Source organism: Gavia stellata, chromosome 2 (assembly GCF_030936135.1).
Source record: "Gavia stellata isolate bGavSte3 chromosome 2, bGavSte3.hap2, whole genome shotgun sequence".
NCBI lineage: Eukaryota > Metazoa > Chordata > Aves > Gaviiformes > Gaviidae > Gavia > Gavia stellata.
This window is the reverse complement of record NC_082595.1, coordinates 66,447,302-66,469,940: the sequence shown is the minus strand read 5'-3', so window position 1 is coordinate 66,469,940 and position 22,639 is coordinate 66,447,302. Positions and strand designations below refer to the sequence as shown.

The following is a 22,639-nucleotide window of genomic DNA, read 5'->3' as shown; positions in this document are numbered from 1 at the left end:
AAGTAAAGCAGACTACTGCATTCTTCCTCCACACTTGTACTGTGAAATTCCATTGAAAAATGGTTATCCCCTAAACAGGATGCAGCAGAAGCACATTATTCACTCTCCAGTCTTAGTTATCAAAATGACTAATACTACTTCGAGTTGTTTTCATTAAAAACTTTACAGATCTCTGCATGTGCTTTATACCAAGAAGTGTCTCTATTCGGTCCATGACATAAATGTACCTCCCTAAAGAATGAAAAATGAACAGTTAACAAGTTGCTTTCTCAATTTAAATATTTCACTTATTATGATCATTTAATGAGGTCAACAAACGTAACAGCTGCAAAATCACCAGGTAGATACAACTGGATTTCAAATATTACAGTGATTAAGTACAAGAGGAAAAAATGCTCTGAACCAGAAAGCTGGATTTCTTTGAGCTACATGTAGCTGCACTGTGGCAGAACGTGTCCACCTGAAAGGCTTCTTAGATTTTTATTGGTCATTGGTTTTACTCTAAAAAATTTAATACAGAAATAAAACTCACTCAATTTACAGTCATTTGAACATCACAATTTGGACCCTAAATATTATCTTTCTTTGAAAGCAAATTTAAACCTGTCTTTAAGAGCAGGGTAACAGCACTTCATATTATTATATACTTTTAAAGTATAGATATCTTTCAGTATTTTTAAATAAACCCTAATTAATTCAATAGTATTTTATGCACACAAAGGCATCAGTTCTAACTGTTCACGTAGACACAAATATTTAAATTGTTAATGTAGAAGCCACTTCAGGATAATATTTTCAAACTATTTACTTTAGCTTGCCCTTAACATATGACATAAACTATTTCTTCCTAGTAATACCTAACAAAAACCAGAAAAACTAACAGAGTGCTCTGAAAGGTAATTATAGTTGAAACTAGTAATAATTTTACCACATCAAGTAAAAATGAAACAATGGCAAACAGAAGGATATTCCTAGAGGAATAACTATTGCTGTCATAATCTTTCTACAACTCAATTTTCTTCTCTATTTGAGTTAATTTCACATTACTGCTAACCAAGAAGGCAGTACTGCTTGACAATATAGATGTTAAACGACTTTTTCCTAAATTTTACAAGGGAAGACTACAAGCACAATCAGTCTTTTTTTTTTTTATAATAACACAGCTATTTTTTTCTCCCAAATCTCAACTAAACCAGCAGCATTCACAGAAGTTTTAATACCTGATCTACTGTAGGAAAATAAAAGGTAGGTGATGTCTGATGAACTTGTGTGGTAAGATCACCAATGTGTGCGAACAATAAAAGTTCAAGTATCAAAAGACAAAAAGTACAACAGTTTTAAAAAATATTTGGGAAATTTTTCTAATGACTTCTGATTGTAAAACATCTTTTTGTGTGCGTATTACCATCCACAACGAATCAAACACGCACTGCAATGAAAAAAGAAACCTCTCACAACCCCCCCCCCCGAGATCTGTCTCTCAAACTAAGCCAAACAAAACCAGGAAACCTGCTCTTCGGTAGCATAATCTCTTCCCTACTGACTGCATCCTTTAGTAAGACACTATGCCCAGTGTAGCTGAGACTTTTGGCTGCCATATCTGGGTTTGTTTTTATTAAAACAAAACCAGAAAATAGTTATGAGAATGAGAAGCTTTCACAGACTCCTATTGCTCAGAATTGGTGCTCTTTTGCAAAAAAACACCACCCCAGATTATTTTTTCTTTTCTTTAAGTATTGAGAATTAGTTTCGTTGGTTGAATCTTTACGCAAATTAAAATCCTGACAGGTAAAAGCAGGTACTTTGTTAGATTACTTCTAGCTACAGGCAGATGCATCTATTCCCACAGTGGCTCAGCAGGTGTTTTTCAGCAGCTGGTGCCCTTCACTGGTTTGCCTTTGTAAGTGTTCCCATCAGATTTTCAACCATTTCAGAGGCAGCCCTATACAATATACACACACTTGGCAGCTGTGTAGAAAATGAAACAGGCTTAACGTTTTATTCAAATCAGATGCAGTCAATTTTACCTCATGTTAATATTAAAAAGAGCATTTCCCTATTCATATTTACTGTTTACATGAAAAGGAGCAACCAAAATCCCAAATAACTGTAAGAATATGCAACTCTCACATGACAGTATCTACTAAATATTTTTCAGCAATTTTTGCCTAGTATATCATACACAGCTGTGCTAGTTTAAAGAACAGACTAAAAGAAATGCAGCTCTCTATATTCACCAGTACAGATATTCTCACTATTGGACTTTGACCCATATTGTCAATTAGTTGTTCTTGTCTTCAAACTTATACTGTGCAAGAAGAGATAACTCAAATTTTACAGAGCTCATTTCAATAAAAAAGTTGTACATTACTAGTACTTAGAATAAATAGAGTATCTATAAATGAGATCTGTTTAACTTTCAATTACAACTTCACTAACAAAAGGACATTTGAAAATACTATTTTTTATTCACAAGGAATTTTTCTTGCTGTATCTACATTTATCAGTGTTTTTTGCATATGGTTTCATTAATATCAAGCCTTTGAAAATAAAAATGTGCATAAAAACACAACCAAGACTGACACAACAAAGAGCATATTTATCATTTTTTCACAGCATCCTTGCCACCCTCAACATCCCCAGTGTCTTAAATGTGGCTTGCTCACGTAACACAACCGTCAAACTTCTAAGATGTTAAAAGGTTCTTATATGAGCATGTAAACAGATAAGCCAACACCAAAAATAAAGCAAGCTATAATGTATTATACAATATACCATCTTAACAGCATTTAGAAACTGCTGTTTAAAGAAAAACGACAAAAGCCTTGATGGTCTTAAAAAGAATAAGAGAAGACATTTTGTAGTCTTGTGCAACTAAACTGCACATGACACTAGGACAAAAGGCAACTTAAAGGAACAAATAATCAGATCATAATTTAAGCAGTCAATTTTAAGACACTACAAGGCAGGGAAAGGCATTAGGTTATAGCTGAATAAGCAAGGAGAAGCCAATTGGCCAAAAAGAAAAAGATAATTTTTCACCTTTGTGAAAAGTAATCTGAAAAATTTGTGTACATGAGCTAAGACAGCACATACTGCAAAGGAAACCTTCATTCAGCCTGATTCTAAAAGAATCAAACTTTCCCAGCATCAAACCAAAGCAAATAAACCTCCTGTGAGCCTACCAAAAGACAGGTTTATGACAGAGGTAGACAGAAATCACTATTTTGGAATAAGAAAAAGGTTACATTGCAAGTTGTTGCATTGGTTGTTTTTTAAAGTCAGGGAAACATTGTACAATCTGAAAATGTGGATGCAAGTGGTTATCTATGAATTTCTCCAATAATCCCGGTAAGCCAGAATTTTAAGAAAGTCTCTGCATTACTTCCCCATTCTTCTAGGACAATAATAAAAGCCTGTTTTCATTATACTTCTCTGGTGAATGCTTTTTCAATTAGTATAAAAATAATCTGCTTTTAAATGATCACATTACAGTGATTTGATCCACAACATCATATCAAAAATAAAAGCCACATCATATGAATAGGCCAAGGAGGATGTAGTTTGAGCAAATACAGGATTACATCTAATCAGTTACATAATGCCTAGCTCCAAAATACCTGAGTGGCAGGATGTATTTGCTTCCTTTACCTTCATTCCTCCCCATTCCAAAAGAGGTGAATTTACTACTTTCACATTGGTGGATTGACACAGATTGTTTCAGTATGCATGGGCTGCTGCTCAGTGAAAGCTGCTTTTTGCTCTCCGTAAAATCTGACATAAGATCATACATCAGTTCCTGTTTCTCTCCAATTATGCATAATCTTCCTCTTTTTGCATCCTACTTACTCTGTATAAGGGACATAGATGGGACTGACTATCTGTTTTGCATACAGATCTATTTTTCTATTTAAAAATAAAAAAGTAAAAATCTGGCAAGCTGAGGGAGGATATATAAAGTAGTAGTGATAGGTCTGTTAAAAAGCATCTGTTACTTTAAAAATCAACTCTGCATAAATAGGAAATATATATATATACACTCCCCCATATACGTGTTGTACACATGTGTATACATAAACAATATATTTTATAAATATATTTTTTAAATATCGAAAATGTATATATTACTGTCCTTTTTATGTTTATGATAATCTTGGACTGAGAATGGAAGAAGCATCATGGATTAAGGCAAAGACTCCAGTCATGTCACACCTGCCTAATGCAGAGATGTTTCAGAGAAAGTTTTTTCAATTTCTTATCCTGTGTTAAGAGACAGGTCCTCTCAAAGACTATAATAATGTCAAGCACATCTTTTTGCTGAGTCAAAAATCACAGTTTTCAAATGCCAAGGGTATACCACAATCCTTTCTGCCAAGTACCACCGCATTTCAAAATGTTTTTTAAAATAACTGTACAAGTTACAAAATAAAATGCTCTGGAGGAAAACCAGGCTACGAGTTGAACATATCCAAAACTGTGTTCAGCTCTTAAGAGCTAGCACACACCTGGGGTGTGTATCTCGGGAGAAGAAGTTGTATTATAGGCTTTGTCAGAAAACAAAACGTCAATCTCTATTTCTTGATTTCTTATTTTTAGAACAGCCTTGATACCACTATCCCTGATGACACTTCCCTTTCTTTTTGTGTTTTACTATCGCTACTTTAAAAAAATAAAATCTTTATCCTCAGCATACCTCTTCCGAGATAGTTCATTCTTTTCTCTCTCATTTCAGCACTAGCATAAACTCTTATTCTGATGTTCTAGGAAACCTACTTTATATATTTTGATACAGACTTCAGAGATGCAAAAGCATGCTTATTTCAGGAGAAAGGAGATATAGGTGGAACCAAGTTTAGAACGATAATCTCAGATTATCAGACAAAAATTATCCAACTGTAAAGTATTTCTTGACTACGTATTTATTCTTTTATTATTACCTACTTCATTCCTAATCTTCCTTTTTGGCGCTAGCTTTCAACTTCACAAACTCATGGCTATTGGAGGGTAGTCGTAATCCCTGATCCTCCCAAGCTTTGCTCCTAAGAACTCTGCCTCACCGGAGCTGGGACATCCACATGCCATGTCAGATCAAGGAATTCAGACTTTCACATTTCATTTGGAATTAATTCAAAGTTGTACTACAACATTCATAAAGCCTTGCTATCACTGCAGTGTACCTGTATTTCAATTACCATATCACATCTATTTGATATTACCATATCAAGTCTCTTTCTCTCTTTAAATTATTTAGGTATGTTTCGTTTCAAAGGTGTTACCCAAAATAAAGCACGTTAATAATCTGGAATGCAATAAAATCAGTGATTCTGTTGAACAGAAAAAGAGCATCTTACTGGCAAAAGAATATCAGTAATTAAGCTAATGGAAAGGTTTTATGAATCCAGAAAAATGATAGGGTATCATTTGTAGTATTAAAGGCTATATTAGTATAAGTAAGAATATTTTTCAAAATACTTCTCAGAGATTTATCACAATGGGAAGATGTTTTCTGTTGCTGAAAGGAATAGAGCTATTTAGCATTCAGGAAATCATATAGTGATATCTAAAAATTGGAAAGCCATAGTCAATTGAGGCTCATGTTTTAAAAATATTATATTCAATGAGTTATGTTCAAGCATGGCAAGTGTCTTGTGAATTAGCAGCCAACAACAGAGCACATGTTTGCATTTCTCCAACTTCAGATTAGGGGTAAATTTTAAGAGCAGAATACCACTTTACAGGTTGTACATCACAGCAACAGATCTTTTTGACGAAGAGTTAATAAACAATTTCTAATAAGAAATAGGATTTTCTTAACAGAAAATTTGATAATTTTACACAAGATGGACAATAAAGTGCTGGTTTGGCATGAAGGACATATTTTTATGTGCTTTCAGACAAAGTGTTTACACAGATAATTTAAACAAAACAATGCACAAAAGTCTCAGATGAGGCTAAGTTAGATATTCAAACAATTTGATGCAGAAATTGCAAATTTTGCATCCGAAAGTCTAAAGTAATGATAAAATACTCATTAACTCACATAATTAAGAAAATTAAGCCGGAACTCGTAGGCTTTAAGATTAACATCAGTGTAGAATCTTAACTCCAATATTCTTATTAACCTGTTAGTGCACATATTCTACTTTCTTTGCCCCCCCGCTCATGAAATATGAAGACAGACTGCAATTCCTAATATACATTACCAGCTATTAAAAACATTGTATCATGAGCTGCATGGTTTTTTTCCTTGTCTTAAGTTGGGACTAATGATTACAGAACTTGTAAACTTTCCTCAGAGCAATTTTCTAGTATACTTCATTGGATAAAGGACAAGATTTCAGTAAAATTAAAAATATTTTTAAAAACTATTTAATTCAGTCCAACTGTCAATTGCTGTTTGGAAAACACGCAACTGAAATGTACACTAAGATCAGCTTTGGAATAAATGGTCCAACATTCCGGATGTGAAAAATGTAATTTATGCAAAAACATCCATACTTCTGTTCAGTAGACTTACTTTGTACAATTCTAAAACCAAGAAAACATTACAGAAAAAAAGGGAATATTGATTTTATAATAATTCTTTCACATAATGCAGAGAAAAAAACCTCATTTCTTATTTAGACCATTAAGTAGTGCTAGTAAAAGGAAATGGAAATAACATGAAACAAAGAAATAAATCCTACCCTGAACACCCACTTTAGGAAAAAGCTTAAGTCATTTTTCACCAACGGCAATTTGTTAGATAAAACCTGTTTTCACAGTCTTGAAAAGGAACTTTCCCTGACCTCAGTTTATGCCTTTAAAGGTACATTTATTTGGCAAAAAGGCTGGCACAAAAACACCTTTATAGTAAGCACAAAAAATACATTTCAGTAATGGTCAAGCTACATGTCAAGCAGCCAAAGCTAATAAATCTAAGCTTGCGCTTACTACCTTTTTTAAATTCTTGTTAGAAACAACCTAGCTAGCATGGCACTTTCGCAAGTAATAGTACCATAATACTTCAGACTAAACTGGTGTGACCAACCAGCTACTTACAAGCCACATGTGCTTGTACTGTGGTGAAATAAATGCCAAGCTCCTGCTTCCAACTCAACAAGGGTATGAAATAAAGAATATGAGACGACACGGGTGGAGTTAAGACTATGGCAGGAGGTGAAGCAGTTCAGATCACAGTGTAGAAAGGTAGGGGTGACAAAGCAGAAAAAGGAACAACACAGACAGCAGGAAAGCGCTAATGCCAGCAGTTTATGACAGATGCTATGTTATGCTTTTATGGCTGCTAAATTGTGAAAGGTTAGCTGCTCCTGATCTCGTGTTTGCAGTGCATAATGGAATTAGGTAGGAACGGTAGCTACAAAAATTTGAATTTCTGGCAGTTTGTATCATGAGTTTCATCTTAGCATCCGGATTCTTCCAGGCGCTGACTCCATGACGCTTTAGAAAAATCTGCCTGTGGAGTAATTTAACTAATAATGAAGTTAAAGTCTTTAGAAAAGCACTGATCCTTTGCAAGGAGGCTCTAACTAAACTAAATACTTACTTTGAAAATATTAGCCATAAGATTTCAGATAATATAGTGCCAAACCTAGCTAAAATGTGTTATTTCTTCATTCTGGAGTGCAGTGGAAGGTGCATACTGATTACACTGCCAATCCTATAAATAAGCACCTCCTGTTAATGCCTGTGCTAGTTTAAGGCTTTGCTGCTCTCCTTGGTGTTGGTTCATAGAAGTTTTGACATTTTGCTTTACATTTGTACAAAAGAAAAATAACAAAATGAGTCTATATATGTTTAAAACATGGTTAAAATGTGGTTTGTTAGAATTAATATTTAGAGGAATACATTTCTCTCATCTCTTCTCAATGCATGTTTACATCAACTTAAGGAAATGAGAAAAATGTATGTAATCTGAACTAATATTTAAAAACATTTAAAATGAAAGATTACTTCAGCCTACATGATCCAGAGGTTTAGCTTTTGGCTAACAGTTCAAAATATAAATGAACTCCTTATCATAAACTCAGTTCTGACCTTAAGAGCTTTGAAGATTAGATTGAATAATGTATTCTGCAATATGCATGTTACATGGTCAAAGATTCCACCTGAACTGCTGGCAATGGTATCAAAATCACATAACTGATGAGAAATAGAGTCCTTAAAATGACTTCTGTGCAAATAAAAACATACAGACTAAAAAGAAAAGAAGCTCCTATGACACTTCAAAAATTCTCGCCTTAATATTCAGTTGAAAGTGAAACATTTTTTTGAAAGAATACAAACTAGCCCATTTTAGACTAATCCTTACCTTCTGTCTTTTAAAAGGAAAATTAAAGGTAAATTAAACTTTTTGACAATTTAGTTTCATTACCAGCATTATGTTATGCCTATACCTTACAGATTCTCTCATAGAGCTCCTTTGTCTTTTAAAAGACAGAGGTGACACAAACAAAAACTAATAGCTGAAACAGAATTTTCACCTGCTAGGTAATGTGAATATTAAGTTGAATAATGAAGACTTTTTGTCTTTAGTCTCTGCATCACCACTGACTGCCACCTCTGCTGCCTATTTGAATACTTATGCTACTACCAGCTGCATTTTCCAAAAATACTTTGTCTGTGAAATGCGCTCACTTAGGTACACAGCACAGCTTTTCAGTCTGTCTTTGTACGTTCCCGACCTGCTCTTGTCAACATACCTAATACAAAGCATTAGTGAAGAACTAATTTTATTTTGTATTGCTAGTATTCTCATGCTCTTTCTTACTGGTCACACTTCATAGTGAGGTTTACTTCCTTTCAGTCCTTTGGGAAAATCGATGCAATTCAGGTTTTTAACCTTGAATAAGCAAAGGTACCACTGGAAATTTTCAAATCAAGATGTAGGATTCTTTATATTATCAATGACATATAAATTCTTTCCCTTAGAAAGAAATCTACACCAGCCATTAAAAAACTTTCAAATCAAATCTAAACAGAAGCACACTTCCCTCTACAACACCATGAACTAGAATGTCAGCTGTACAGTACTTCTCCTGACTACCTACCCTCTCCACACTTGGGCAAGGTAGTTATCAAGTGAAGAAGAGCCCAGGAGAAGGCCCAGGAAATTTTCTAATTGTACAAAAATTGCTGTACTCTGTAGCTGAAGCAATGACCTTTATGTCCCACAGATGTCCCTCAAGTTTCAAAGAGGGCACGTGTCTAGATGGAAAGGTCAAAATCTTCTGTGGTGCAAACCCATTTTTATTTCTGTCATCTAGTGAGAGTTTCTCACAGCAAGCAAAAGAAAGCTGGACCTTACAGAACAGAGCCTGCTATTACCAAAAACGTATACAGAAAAAGAAGGGGATCACTGTCATTACTGTGTAGGCAAAGCAGCTCCAGAGAGGTTACCAGCAGTTTATAATGACTGGCCTCTCCCCAGCAGGCTGACACCTCACAGCTTTAAGAGCTGAAGGAGGACTTCCATCCCCCACTGTGCTGAGCACCAGGGGTTCAGACCTGCCCCACCTCCTCCTCGCAGTGCCTCTGTAGCAAATCAGAATTTAAACACTTAAGCCTCAAAGCAAGTCAGTAAAACTGTTCTTGGGAAGGAGAAAAGTGATCTATTTTCTGGGTGTAAAAGGACAATTTTACAAGGAGAAACACCTTAGAGAACCCAAAGTATTAATTTCTTTGAAAACTGGGACAAACAGATCTTAGCACCTGAGGCAGGGAAACACAGCCAGAACTAGCTCTCAGCAAGGCAATACTCACCAAAGCGTAACAGAAATGGGACTGGTGAAATGGAGAATAGATGAAAACTAAACAAATAAACTCAAAGGAAGAAGAATATTTATAATTTTTAAAAGCATCAGGATTTCACCATAAAACAGCAAGTGCTTGGAGAGCTGTGCAATAAATACCCTTGTAACAGCGACAATAGACCGTTTGGTTATTCTGAGCTTTTTTCACAGAATCACAGAATCACTACGGTTGGAAAAGACCTGTAAGATCATCAAGTCCAACCTGGGGAAAAAAAAAAAAAAACCAAACCAAAAAACAAACAACAAACAACCCACGCAAGCCAACCACCACACAACAACAACAAGGCACAACACACCAAAAACCAACCCACCCAACACCACACAGCACCATGTCCATCAAGCTACATCCCACAATGCCACATCCACACGCTCCTTGAATACCTCCAGGGAGGGTGACTCTACCACCTCCCTGGGCAGCCTATTCCAATGTTTCACTGTTTCAATGTTTCAATGTTTCCCTGGGGACCTTTATTATTATAGGCTACATGTATATTGACTTATTAAACAGAATGAGTACCTTAATAATCTGTATGTTTAGACCAACTCAATGTCTTACAACAAAACCCTACTATTAATGGCATCTCATAATAGTCAATAGTAGCAAAACTCTCAACATCCTCATGATACCTTTAGATGCAGCTATGAACTATCTACAGTTACATTTACTGTCACCTCTCCTCCTTGCACACCTGTTTATATTTTAGATAATCTTGCAAACATATCTATACAGAGATATAAGAGAGCTATCTTATAAGCACTTATATATGCTAGGGAGAAAGATGAAAAATTTTAATTTTACTGCCTTTGCTTACGCTACTTTACCAAAAAGGAATAAACCATATTGACAGAAAAACTTCTTGCCCTCTAAATTGACTCGAGTTTATTGGCAAAAATTTTAATCACCAGCTGAGATTTTATGTGCTTAAAGATCTAGAACAGCCGTACAGAGAAAGCAAAAAGAAATTTTGCCCTAACCAAGTTACTTATTTCTTGATCAGGTATATCTTAAACAATACACACACTGGCAATTTCAGCCTCTTTACCTGATTGAGAAAAAGGTGTTATTCAACAAGATTCAAATTTATGAGTCTCACTCATGGAAACGGGAATCTGAAAAGTCCTGCAGTTGGACAAACTATTCATAAATCTGTCATCTCTGGTTGCAAACTAGTATCAAAGTTTGGGGTGGGAATTAAATACATAAGTATTCAAACATTCAAAGTTGTATTTGCTGTTGACTCTCCTATTTGATGTCCTGTAATAGGAAACATATGGAAAGGTTCTGAAGAAGATTGTTTCTATTTCAGAATTTCCCTGTAAAACTGAAAAATATACCTCTTGATGATACGCAACCTACAAAGGAGACAAATTATTTGCGAAATTTTTATAACCGATGCATTTTGTAACATTTATTTTAAACATTATATGTGTAAAAATCTGCAAACCGTTTCTTTTAGATATTTATTTTTCTGTCTGAACTACATTTTTTCTGCAAAAAGTTATTGTCTCTTGAAATATTGGCACTTTTGCAAAAAGCTTATGGATTAGTAAGTAGTATTTAGCTTAGGAGAAAGACATTTCATTGCAAAAAGCTGTCATGCCAAAAATTGTCATATAAAATGTCGCATTTTACAGCTGCAGTGGCTCAACTTTTCCATCTAGTTAAGCTGTCAGTCACTTCATAAACATGACATTAGGTACTGTCACCCAAGCAGAAAACAATAAATTCAGGTTCTAAAATTAAACTGTTTTCTGTTTTAAAAGAGTTAAATCTTTATGTAACACATAATCTTTACTCAGAACCCCACTAAAGTGCTCTGGGTAACCATATTAGATTTATATTCTCATTTCCTATTTTACCACAGGGAAAAAAGTGGGAAACATTTTTCCAAGTTGCATGCTGCTGAAGAACTAAGAAACATAAAACCTTCTTCATATGCACATACAGCTTGTTCTTTATGTCCCTGTCAAAATCAGTAGCAAAATCTTCCATTCATTAACAGGTTTGTCATATACAATGAGGAGCGAGCAGGTACACGTGATGGAGTACTGCAAGTTCTAGACTGTAAATACTAACAACAAATTTAGTTCCCTTACCTCAGCTTTTCACCATTTTAAATCAATAAAAGTTAAAATGTTAGTGTTTGCTTTACTTGCATTTTTCCCCTCTGCCCTCTATTTTCTATAATGATTTGCCTTTTTCTGCCTAAAGAAGCACTATTCCAGAAGGTTTTGCATCCCATACAGTCTATAACACCATAACTCAGTACCCCCACAACTGCATCGCACTGTAAGACTGGTCTCATGGACTGCAAAATAGTGCTGTGCAGCCACAAGCCAGTCTGCACAAGTCAAGGCACAGAAGCCTGTGCTCACTTCTCCATGTGGTCTCCAGGAAGAGAACAGAAACACCATAATCTTTTCTTTGCATTTTAATGATCCAGATCACAGCTGAAAACCATATATAGCTGAACAGGTAACACCAAAGGAACTGAGAATTGCAACTCAAGAACAAGTAGTTTACAGCACGAATTTCTTGAATCCAAGTCATCGTGAAAGGGATTATATCACTGAACTACATCCTCCAACAAATATTCTCAAAGTTAGTAGCGAAGAAACTAATTGGCTGTATTTACACATCACAAATCACGGTATTAATTTGTAATCTTTCTCAGCTAAATTTTTGTAATACAAAGTAAAAACTAATTTAATATCTTTGAAATGGTTTACTCACCTCATCTAAGTCTTTAATATAAACAATTTTCTCTTCAATACCAATAGGCATTGGTTCACTATGGGGGATCTTCACCTCTTCATACATTTTATTGTTTTCTCTCTCAACTGCCTCTGGTAAGAACACCTAAAATGATATTACAGGAAAATTAATTGAAAGTATGAAAACAGAAAGTGTCATTATGTATAACCCACTTTAAGAAATGGTTTATTGCTTTACTTCAAAAAAATGAATCAAAAATAAAAGCAATTATCACTGATTCATTTTATAGATAGTACTGAACCCCCAAAATGGAAAATAATCAATTTTACTACTCAGAAAATGGTCCCAAAAAGACAAAAAAAAGATAACTCCATTTTATTAAATTTCAAAAGCCATTAAGTCTGAATTTCATAAAGCATTAATTTTGTTAAAGTCAATTCAATGGTTTCCAAAAGACAGAAAGAGAACAATAGTATTTTAACGATTTAAGTGACCCTAGAAATAAAAACAAATACATTAGTTGAGAATGAGATTATTTCTTCTAGAGTCAAAATAAAAACAGAATATATGGAAGTGTTTAAAACCCTCTGCAAAGGAGCACTGCTTCATACACTGGACTCTGATAAGGAGGAAAATCTCTAAGGGAACAAAGGGAACCCTGCTGCACATTATTTACTGGGAAAGATGTACTGTTCAAGAAGGGTCATGCACCAAACACGTACCTTTGCACCCCCAATGAATGCTGATGTTTTCATAGCTTCAGCTCTGGAATCATAAACATGCGGATAATGAATTTTTTCGAAGTCCATCTCTCTCTGTCTGCCTAGGACTGGCATACTTCGAGCATTCAAAAGTGCTAGTTCTCTGTGAGCAGAAAAATAACTGTAATAATTCTGTCCATTTTAGGCAGCCATCAGAAAAACTGAATGTGGTATATTAAAGTCAGAGCAAGAGTTGTGGAATTTTAAGGAAAAAAACATTGCATAAAATAATTAACAAAGGAATTTTACAGTGTTACTCTCTGGCATCAGTTAAACCAAGTCCTTATAACACACTGTTTAGATAAAAATCAAAAGTGCAATCCAGTAAGTACAAGGCTTTCCCAAATGCAGTTTTGCCTCTTTTTAACCTATACAGCAACATGTATTCACAGTTAAATACCAGTCCCGCTATATTTTTCTCAGTATGAAATACAATGGCTTATTTGCTCCTTATCCTCTCCCTCCCCTACTCCTCCCACTACCTTTAGCTGACAACATGGAAAATAGTACCCATTAATCTTGAGAGGAAAAAAAGAAAGATAGTTCTGATAGATTTAGTACAGACTTCATAAATCTTAAGCAAGTCGTGTGCATACAGGAACAGAAAGATAGCCTACCCCTCTAATCTGCATCTCCAGCCCACATAGAGGAGATCAAGAAGATTCTTATTAAGCAGATCACTGCTTTCTTTCCCTGAAAATTAGGTTTTCATATTAAAAAAAAAATTCTACACTTGTAATAATGCGTGACTTGAAGTCAGAACCACCTAATCACCAATGCAAACTAAAAGAGAATAAACAATATATTAAGATATGTTGAAGTAGCAATTACAACAGAAGCATTTCTCAACTTTTGGCATTTATTACCTTTGCATCCGCAGCTCTTTGGGATCAAAGCACATCAGTCCTTCTCCAGAAACTTCTCCATCTTCCCCAGCTTGTTTTTCTTTCCTGGCATTTCGCTTTTCTTCCCGACGATATTGTTTCATTAACAGCTTTTCTTGTTCAGACTGAATTGTAACTTGACAACCATAATTGGGCTTAGCATTTTCTCCTATAAACTTCTTGCACTGTTCTGCAATATCATAACAGGCATGCATCTCCGTAAGTACTGGATTCCATCTCTGTTTTCCCCAGTTTTCTTCTAAAGGTTTGTTTTTTGAGGTTTGGTGGTTGGTTGTTGGGTTTTTTTTTGGGGGGTGGGGGACAGACAGATGTTGGGGGGTGTGTGTGTTTAAAGATAGTTTAGGTTTATGTAGATAACCATGCAGCAGTCAGCCTCAAGAAATCTAGAAGTACCATCAGTTCATGTCCCAAAGGTAGGACATGTTTAAAATTACCATTGTTAAGCAAACAAAAATTCTTCATCCCAGAGCTAGAGGATGGGCTGGCAGCAAAAGGAAGGGCTTTTTTTCTTTTCTGTATTTATAACAACTTCATCTACAATGGAAATGCCACTCATTTCTCCTCTTACATGTATACACTGATGACTAGAATGGGGTGAAAACAGATTAAACAGGCTGGTTTTTTTAAACAGCCTCTTCACATAACAATTAGTGTATATTTACTAGGTAACATGATTGTATTGAAAGCATACTCACAATGTAATTTCCCTAAACAAGTGAGAAAAGAAACCCTATTCCATACAACCAGAAGGACTCCTTCCTTTTGTGGGGATAAGCAGCAGGACTGAATCAAGAAGAATCAGAACTACAGAACAATTACAGTCAACAATAAATCTAGGGGAGCAGGGAACCTGAAAAAGCATTCACTTGAAAAAGCACATTCACCCTTCCAAGGCCATTACTAGCCAAAACCAAAATCACAACCAAGTTTTTTTTATATGCAATGGGGTGGATTTATTTTGTTTTGGTTTTAACTATATCCGTGTTTTAAACTTCTATTTTCAAAATTCTGCAAACAGATTATTAGCTTTTGTAGGTTTGACTGAATATTATATACTTAGTTCAATTATGTTTCATATGTACTTTTGCAGTCAAACTCTGAAGCCGAAAACTTTTTTCATCAAATAAACCCACTTGACTGATGTTTTGAACAATTCATGCCACTTAGTTTTCACCTACAGTAACACTGAAACTCCTTCATCTCACAGCATGCATACTGGATAAGGTGACTATAACTTGTTAAGTAGCATTGAAAAAATCCTAATAAATTGTCAAAATGTCCACATTAGTACCATCATGTCTGTAACTTTAACTCTCTCTCTCTCTCTTGTATTAAAAGGGAACAACAATGGACGCAATTTCCTGACTGAATTTATTTCAGGTCGAACACACCAGGGCAAAGAACTGTTCCTTGATTTGTCTGATAAGCACAACAATCACCTTTACTGCCATGGAAGTAAATTACATAAGAAATAGTCAAATAATACAGCATGCTACAAAAATGCAGTACACGTGCAGTTCCTTGACTTGTGCTTATTTTCTCAAGACACAAATTACTCAAAGTTGACTAAATTTTTGCAGACACAAATGATTCCCTTCCCCTAATGCAATTCTGGAAAGATAAAACTTCAATCCCCATTAGAAATAACATTTTGATCAACTTAAAAGAAAAAAGCCTTATTAAAATTAATAAACTGAACTTGGGGCAGAGCATCTTCAATCTCAGAGGAGATACTCAAATACCATTGACTTCTTTACCACAGTGGAAGGATTCTCTCCTCAGTTAAAAAAGCATACAATCAGTAAAGCTTTCCTGTTTCAAAAGCACAACACTGAAAATATTCTTTACGTACTTTTAATTTTTTATTATTTGAGAAGGGCAAAAACATCAGGACACAAAACCTTGTTATACTGATAGCAAGACATTCCACGCTGAAAACATGAACAGATAAAACTAACGGTTGTTCTGATAAGTTTAGACTAACCATCAGCACAATAAGAGGTGAACTTCTAAACACTTGCCTATGTAACATTTCATTTAAGATAAAAGTATTAAAAGGGGTTTACTTGCATTTTAAAATTATTGTGAGGATACATAAGTCCACCCTTACTCGTTTTATTCACATTTTTCTATCTCCATATGCTATGAACATGCAATGGGCTGCATGGTGCTATGTCCGTGTAAAATTTATCCTAAGTCACAACCTATTCACAATCGGATTTATTTCTGTCACAGAAGAAAGTGAGAGGACGTGTTTTTAAACAGCAATTTGTAAAACAGGTTTTAGAAGGATTACTCTGTGCGGGCAATTTATCTTATAAAAACAAAAATCACAGTATAAAACCTGAACCCCTTTTTTTCCTCTGACTTATCCAGCCTTAAGCTTAATTTTATTTTTTTCAGAAGTGGTTGTTACTGTGGTTTTTCTCCCCAAGACCTACATTTGATTATAGTATAGAAGTAGAGAGTAAGCAGGAAAACAGATGAGGAATAACCAAAGATCAACATATTTTGAGAGTACTCCATTAAAATAGATATAGCACAACAGTTTACACATTTAAAAACTGCCCATAGGCAGTGGAAAAGTAAATAAATATATGCAATATGTATTCATGTCCTTCGTATAACAAGACCATGATTTCTTTGTTTAAGCCCATATAAATATCCCTCCCTCCCCCTCTATTTTTTTTTGGCTTGCTTTGTAAATACACACAGACAATACTGTTTGAAATATAACTGAACAGTTAGAAAACTATTTTTTATCTGGTTTGGAATAAAAATTTTGTAGTCGCTTACCTTGCAGAGTCTGGAACCTGTTATCATTTGGACAAGTCAAAGATCTTTGCAGAATCAGAGATCTGTTCTGTAGGAGTTTCTCTATGAGTTCAAACCCTTCCGGGCCTAGCAGTTCAAATAACTACAAAGAAAACCAAGTCATAAGTCATTGTCGAAATTAATGTAAATTTATAAATAGGACTGCAATATTTCAATCCCTGGCAACAGCATATCTGTTGACAAAGAGTTTAAAAAAATTAATGAACTTCAAGTAATTCAACCCAAACGGTATCATTGCTAGTATTCAGCCAGATAAAACAGAAAGTTTTCAGCTGGAAATATTTAAAATCTTTGAGTTTTGTCTATTAAGTAAAACTCCATTTCTCTTAGAGATTCTTGTATAAAATTTAACTCTACTCAAGGCTAAACTTTATATGTCTTTCTTTATGGTTATTTACATAAACTATGCTGCAAATTTATTCCCCCACAATCTAAGCAGATAAATCAAGAGAACCAATGCTTTCTCATAAAAGTCCGATAAATAGAAAGTTATTCCATTCCACTGAACAAGAGACATAGCCTACAGCATTTTCACAGTCATGCCCTAAAAAAAAAGTTAAAAAAAAAAAAAATCACAGATATGGAGTACAGCAGGAATTTGAAGAAGTAATTAAGACAACACTAGTACCGACTTCAGTCTATACTACTTGCAGATATAACGCTGTGTGTGTAAACGTGTGCAATTCAAACATGTGTAGGTGATGTACACCAGAACAGAATTCCATACCAATAAGCACTATTTTGGCCCAATGATTGTCTTACTCAAATGATTCTCTTGTAGCAGGTTAGATAAACACAGTTCCCTATTTAAAGTTTCTTTTTCCACACAATACTGTTTTTTTAATGGAAAAAACCCACCCAAAACATTAAAAGCACATCCCTGTCCATCTTATCTATAATTATTTTGTCAAAAATCAAAGCATTACAGCAGAGCAGTAAGTTATTCAGAACCCATTCTTGATTTCTAATACTGCTTAAAACAACTTTTCTCCATTTTTTTCAGTTTCCAGAAAGGAGAACAGGGCAGTTTTTCTTAAGTGGTCTTTAAGTTTGCTGCTAATATTATTCATGCAACTTCAGGTATCAGGTAAGAATAGAGGTTATGATGTACTTTGATGTGATGTTCTGTGAAAAAGTAAGACTTCAGCACTGTAGGATTCAAATATTCCTGTTCTAACTATAAAAAGGAGAGAGAGGTCTCTTACTGTCCTGTATTAAATTTGCCAACTCCTTAACAGAGAGTTTTTCTGTGGCTGTCTGTGACTACTGCCCTCTGGGAACACCTCGAAATAACTTTATGCTGCCTCTTCATATATTTGCAAAATTTTGAACAGTGCCAAGGGCATCAGATCAATGATCCCTTTTTTCAGGCCAATCTGTGCTTCATAATATAAGCTGTCATTTAAAAATAAAAAAGAAAAAAAGTGTCAGTCCTGGTCCTCAGGGTTTCTATGAAAAACATCAGGTTTGTGCAAATTAGTATAGTGATGGCAGACTTTGCAGAAACCATGAAATAACAGCTCCAAAATGTATAAAGTCTTGTATTTCTTTCATTAGAGTAACCAGTGATGGCAAATTGAAGAAGCAGTCTGCAGAATGCAATAAATGTGGACAAACAGAAAATCCTGTACTCTGATAGACAAACTACAGAAATACAGGACAGGGAACTGCCTGCTAGACGTCAATTCTGCTGTCAAGGATCTCAAGCTATAATGGATTTCTTTTTATCCAGCCTTCACTAACAATGATCATTAATTCTTGTCTTTTGCATCGCTATTCACTGTCACTTTACTGCCACATTTTAGCTAATGTTATTTAAAGATATAAAACGACCTTGTTTTTATATTTCAAAAAAAGAGGCAAATTAGTACTGGTAAATTTGAGGAGTAGGTATTTTCCAAGGGTAAATGCTTAAGTCAAGGAGGGAAAAATAATTACAAAAGCACAAAAAGAAAAAATGTATTTGAAATAGCTTAATTGTATAAAGAACTAAATACAAGTTTGCCTCAACTTTGCTGATGTCCTGTTGACTGTGGAATACCAGCAAGACAGGGAAATTAAATGCTTTTAAATCAACTAGATCTGGGCTTAAACACTAGCTTCTCATTAAGGCAGCGCATACAATGTAAGCACATTCAAACTTACCATGTTGCCCCCAAAAAACCCCCCAAACCAAAACACACACACACCACCATCCCATCACCCCCAAAAGGCAAACAACGCATTAGCCCTAAAACATCCAGTGCAGTCCTTCAGCTCTGCACAGGACTCCAAATCATCTCTATCACTGGAAGCTGTTAAGAACAAGCTAGAAAGCATCAATCAGAAAAGATGGGGTTTGATGGTGAAACAGATGACACTGTTCTGGAACAGGAAGATATCTTTCCACTCCTGTTTTCCCCAATATATTCTGAAACAAAAAACATCTGTATCAAAACTATTTCAATCAATTAGAACAGCAGAGCCATACAAAGAAGCAGTAATGTCACACGATGCATTCTACCTCATGACCAGAGGCCAATACTACTGTAAAACAGTATCACTCCATACCCAGTAAGCCAGGGGCTCAAAAGAAGAGTACCAAGGTGAAACTGCATATCCTACTCTCCAGACAGCCTACCAGTCAAAGAGAACTGAACCCATACAGTACTACACGACAGACTCTGCAATGCTCATGCCGTAAAAGTCCCTCCATTTTGCCTTCTTGATCAGTGGACAGAGTGTGGTATTCATTTGCTACGAGCAGTCTGAGAACTGTCTCTATCACCTAAATAATCTTGCTGCTGTCTGAAAAGGAAGGAGGCTTTCAGAACATTTTAAACAGCTGAGACAGACTGAGCTCATTGTTCAAGACTGAGGGGAAAAAGCCAAAGAATACAGAAGACGAGAAGCAATGACCTCTTCTTATTGACAAGATGTCTCCCATGCCTGCTAGAAGCCTGCCAAAGATCATGGGTGGATAACAACCATTGAGAGCTAAACCAAGACAGAAGTAGAAGTCCTGAGAAATGGAGTTGTTAAAGAGCAAGATCTGTCACCATCTACCACTGATGGTAGAAATGGTGACAACGGTAGAAAAAGTTTGCAAAGAGCAGAAATAACTAAACTTGAGGACTTGTAAGACCAATATGTTGATTAATTATGAGATTTGTTCCTATTGTAGGAGTAATCCACTGCTTCCTAATTAAGATACTAAGAATTACCACAGAATGCTGCTGTGTCATTTTCTTCATTTTCTCATTTGTTTAGACTTCCAAAAACACATCAGTGTCCATTCACAAGGCTTTCTATCATTTCAGAAAAACTTTGACATTCCTTGATGTTTTTAAGCCTAATTTTCAAAGTAATCAACAAATTAAACAACATCCTAAACTTCTATAATGATAGACATCGTTAAAGATCTGAACAGCAACTGCACCCTATGGTGCATGAAAACTCACGAAAACCCATATGAGTTGGAGAGAAAACACCACTTGTTGGGATCCAACTTCAATAAAGTGAATGCTGAGTCTGACATCTTCAGAAATAGCACAAAATTTGCTTTCTTAAAAAACCCTTTCCAATGTAAGAGTTACATTTTTCATATTAATAGTCACACTACCCAAATAATCATGGGCCAAAGTTTGTACAAAGTAACCACCTCACTACTGCTATCAATCTTACACTGGAAAGCACTTACACTTTATAGTGACAGGTTGACTGTATAAATCAAAGAGCAGGAAAGAGAAAATTAGGACCTGTGTTGAACTGCCTTATGCCTACTAGGAGAAATGAAGCCCCAAGGCACAGAAAACATCTGACCAAGAAATAAAGCGGCCTTCTTTTGCCAGGACATACCTTTCCTATAGTAGTTTTATTTTTTTGGTAGTGTAAATTGAAGTTATCAACATAGGCTGGAATGGCTGAACCAGCTGTAAAAGAACAAAATCCACAACACCCTCCAGTACCTACTAAATGCTGATGTAATTCTGACCGCCGCAGTTCAGTCTCATGCCTGGATGTTCAGCTGGACGCACAATGCTGAAATGACTGCTTACTAAAGTTGCTTTGCATGTTCATTTACAAAATACAAATGTATTACTTGTCAAAGGCGGCTGTGTCATTTTCTAACGCACAGAATAGGCTTCCTCATGATGGTGTTTAAGGTGATTGCCCTACTACTCTGCAAAATATGTCCATGAAGAATCAAACTCCACAAACAGTAGTGGAAGAAAAAAGAAGTAACAATTTATGTAAAATGGAAAGCTTCAGAAAGTTTTGAGGCAAGTTGTCAATCCTATCTACTCTTAAGCCTCTCCAAGTGATGAAGCACTAACTCCCAATGATCTGCATTGCTCCTTTAGACAAATATCTAGTGTAAGCTGCACACAAATTCCTAATATTCACTGCAGAAAAGGATAACTTCTTCAGAGGTTTTACGCTGTTGAGAAAAGAATTTTGTATACATCATCTTGCTTCTAAACATTCTGCTTTCTCTTCTACAGAAGAAAAGGCAAATTGAAAAACTGTGGTGCATGCCTAGCTTAAAAGCCTAATTATTACCTTTCATTCCAAATGAAATGCTTTCCATTAATCAAACCCAGGAGTTAGCAGGGTCATACCCAATCCAACAGTCTGCAGGATTAAATTTCTGGCATTCAAATGCCAACTAGAAGCAATGAATCTTAGAAGGACAGTAAGGCTGGGGACCATGTTGATAACAGCATAATGGTAGCTTTTAATGAAGAAACTATCAGAGTAACAGGAAGTTCTTGAAAATATTTTCAACGCTTTCCTAGCATCATACTTACTTCTAACATATTGAGCTTCTGCCACTCATCTCAAGTGCTCATTCCAACAAGGGGACAATAGGAAAATTTATGCTTGAAATAAAGATGGTGCAGGTTTAAATGGCAGACACGTGTTCCTGGCACTTGAGCCTGCAACTTGAATGCTATTAATGACTTCACATAGCTGATGGAAAAACACTGAACAATGTATTACACTGCATGTGAAAAAAAAATAAATAAATACGTTCTCAGACCAGTAGTTACCCAGATCATGACCCTTTCAGGACAGGCTGGCAGGAAAAAACATCTGTGCAATCTTGTTTGCAAAAATCTGTTAGCGTTCCGACACAGAAAGTGGCACAGGGTCATAATTCTGTATTCAGTGTAGGTGCTAGCATTTCAGATTTGATACATTATTATATATTCTGGCCTGAAAAAACATCCAAGACCCTGAGAGCAGGCGAAGAAATCTGGTGAATGTTCTTAGCTACCTTTTTATTAAGTTATAATGAGATAAACTAGACAATGGGCAACAGTTGGAGAGGCTGTGTGTCAATCAGCAGTTTCTTGAATACCAGCCAAACTATTATGCTTCTTGAAGTCAGTAACAGATTGTGCCCAAAAGACAACCCTGACTGCCTTCAATAACAAAGGTCCCAGATGACTTCAGCTACTACTCAGTGACCATAAAGACATAGATGAGTGTGATATATGGTCACTCATATTTGTTTGAATGATTTTTACATTTCATTTTATGTGCACAGCCTTAATATCTGGAAGGAAGCGTAATGAGTAATCAATCTAGGAACGAAAGGACAAGATGTGTCATATTGCATTAGAA

At 35.4% G+C, this 22,639-nt stretch overlaps 1 protein-coding gene across 1 annotated transcript in view; it reads right to left on the bottom strand.

Moving 5' to 3' along the window:
- ASCC3 (activating signal cointegrator 1 complex subunit 3) overlaps positions 1–22,639 on the bottom strand; it is a 270,969-nt gene that overhangs the window by 220,364 nt on the left and 27,966 nt on the right. Inside the window, exons 4-7 of the mRNA XM_059828883.1 lie at positions 16,991–17,111; positions 14,156–14,363; positions 13,251–13,392; positions 12,547–12,672 (exon numbers count right to left, since the gene is read on the bottom strand). Of these exons, the coding sequence (XP_059684866.1) occupies positions 12,547–12,672; positions 13,251–13,392; positions 14,156–14,363; positions 16,991–17,111 (597 nt within the window). The remainder of the gene's footprint in view (positions 1–12,546; positions 12,673–13,250; positions 13,393–14,155; positions 14,364–16,990; positions 17,112–22,639) is intronic.